General features: G+C 43.9%; 1 protein-coding gene across 2 annotated transcripts; it reads right to left on the bottom strand.

Moving 5' to 3' along the window:
* Window positions 1–116: 116 nt before the first annotated feature.
* LOC131233308 (homeobox-leucine zipper protein ATHB-12-like) lies at window positions 117–2,112 on the bottom strand. 2 transcript variants are annotated; one of them, XM_058229968.1, is made up of 2 exons: window positions 1,468–2,112; window positions 117–1,109 (listed from the first exon to the last, which is right to left on the bottom strand). In XM_058229968.1, exons 1-2 carry the CDS (start codon window positions 2,095–2,097, stop codon window positions 759–761), a joined length of 981 nt encoding a protein of 326 aa, XP_058085951.1. In that variant the 5' UTR covers window positions 2,098–2,112; the 3' UTR covers window positions 117–758. The 2 variants fall into 2 exon arrangements, with proteins under 2 accessions (XP_058085951.1, XP_058085950.1); XM_058229967.1 differs by having other exon boundaries at window positions 117–1,115.
* Between the last annotated feature and the right edge of the window lie 250 nt (window positions 2,113–2,362).

A 2,362-nucleotide genomic window follows, 5' to 3' on the forward strand; every position in this document is an offset into this window, starting at 1 on the left:
AGGCCTTTGATTACAAACAAGTCTTGCTTTCTTGCCAGTAATCTGGGCATCCTATATCTATTTCCATGCGCATAGAATTTCAATTGCAGTTATACCACCTAAAAGTACTGCATGCATTATCTAATGTTGTCTCCTGAATTTATTCATGTCTTTTTACAACCATTACAGTCGAGAAAACAGCAGAAGCGAATCCTAAATTATCAGGCAAGATGGTTTTACTTTCTCGAACGTCTTTGTGAAGTTGGGTTTGTTGCATGCAAGATCGATTAGGTTCATGCATATGCTCCCTTCCTTTTCTCCTTTGCCATTTTTCCCAACTCCATTTTCTGCCTCTTTACTTGGAATCTCCAGTTTCTCCATTTTCTTTTTGCATTCCAGCTCCTTTCCTCATCCTGTTATAAGAAGCTGCTTTGCATCGACAGAACAAATGTAACAAGCATTCTCACAACCCAGGAAGTGAGAGCAGGAGTGTGAGCGGCACCTTACTAGAAGGTTCTGCAACGAAGCTGTTGATGCTGCATGCTCTGGATTATGGATTTTAGACTTATTTATTTACCTTTTCCAAATGCAGTTGCATTAGGAGAAAGGATAGCCGATTCTGTGCATTTCATTCACGGGCATTCGGAATGCTTGGCGCATTTGAACATATCAAAAGAGGTTCTGCTTCCCTCACTTCTAACGTTGCTCCCTCCCATTTATACAGCTCATCAAAGTGTCCTAATTAGACCAAACCAAACCCAATCGCGGGTTTTATACAGTTAAGGCCAAAGTTCCCACCAATCCAAACTGCTGCAGGATTGATCTGAAAAACACCCCGAATCAAAATCACACCACTCGGGCATCATTAAGGAGCCATCGGCAGGTTCCGCCATGTCCAGAAGGCGTGGTTCTTCTGTCTCAGGTCCCTTCAAGTTCTTGCTATTCTCACCATCTGAATACACAATCACTCTAAGATCCGATCTCTCCTCCACTAACGGGTGGGGCTTCTCCTCATACTCGCTACACTTAGGTTCTCCGCCATCGGAGTCGGCATCATTGCCGTTTCCAGTCAAACCCAACTCATGCCACCTTGTCTCTCTCGGATGCTTTTCCAGCAGATCACCCAGCTTCTGCAGCTACAGCAATAGAAGAAAATTTTAGTAAATTTTTTTTTTCTCCTAAAATTATGAAGGCATTCTGTGCATATGAAAGTGGGGCAAGGGCGTGTTTGGGCGTCTGCCAATTTTGGGCAGTGAGGCTTTACGTTAAGGTCTGAAGTTGTTCTACTCGCAATTTGTGCGAGAAATCCTTCGTATTTTTTTTTATCTTTCACTAGAAAAAGAGAATCGCAAATGACTACACTTTGAAATGGCATAACAGTGGTCCAGACAAAATGGCCATTGGGGTTCATCAAATACAGATCAAGCTTGTTATTTAAGCTCAGTTGGTGCAGTCGAGCAAGAGGAACATCTAGAAACAACAGCATACCTGCTTCAGAAGGCACTGTTTCTCTTTCTTCAGAGACTCGAAACTCAAAGCCAGAGCATCGTAACTGGCCTTCAGTATGCCGTACTCTCGCTCGAGCTGCTTTGATTTCCACCGGGCTCTTCTGTTCTGGAACCATATAGCAACCTGGCGCGGCTGCAGTCCGAGCTCTCTCGCAAGCTGCAGCTTCCTCTGAGGTTCAAGCTTGGTTTCCTCCTCGAACATGGATTCCAAGGACTTGATCTGCTCGTTGCTGAATCTCCTCTTGCCGTTCTTCATCTTCTTCTTCCTCCCAATAGAAGGACCTTCAGATTTTGCTGCTGATGGAGAGTAGTCCATCCTCTCCATTTTCATGACTGGCAACTCAGCACTCAGCTCAGCTTCTTTCCTCGGCTCTTTAAGATGGTTTTGCTTGTGTAGATTATATATAATGCTTGTTGTGGTAGAGTCCTGATTAGATGGATGGCCGAACCAAGCCAATGGAATTAGATATCGTTTGCCGCTTTTCCTGTGGCATATGTACATATATCTCTGTTGGGGGAAAAATGCAGATACATTGTGGGAGCACCTGAAATTGTCTTCCGTGCTTATGGTGATTGGAATTGCACGTGGATTGGGTACAACCCCCACCATGTCAGGGGCTATGTGGGGTCCACCCTGATGTATATATTTTATCTACGCCGTCCATCTATTTTGACGGATCATTTTAGGTCCTGAGCCCGAAAAGGAAGCAGATCTAAGGCTCAAGTGGACAACATCACAAGAAGCAGTGTGGGGATTGAACTCCTACAGTTGAAAACTTACTAGGGACCATCGTGATGTTTATTTGCTATCCAACCTATTCATAAGGTTACATAGACCTAGATGAAGGAACAACATAAATATCAGCTTGATCTAA

The sequence above is a fragment of the Magnolia sinica genome, chromosome 18 (genome assembly GCF_029962835.1).
Source record: "Magnolia sinica isolate HGM2019 chromosome 18, MsV1, whole genome shotgun sequence".
NCBI classification, from domain to species: domain Eukaryota; kingdom Viridiplantae; phylum Streptophyta; class Magnoliopsida; order Magnoliales; family Magnoliaceae; genus Magnolia; species Magnolia sinica.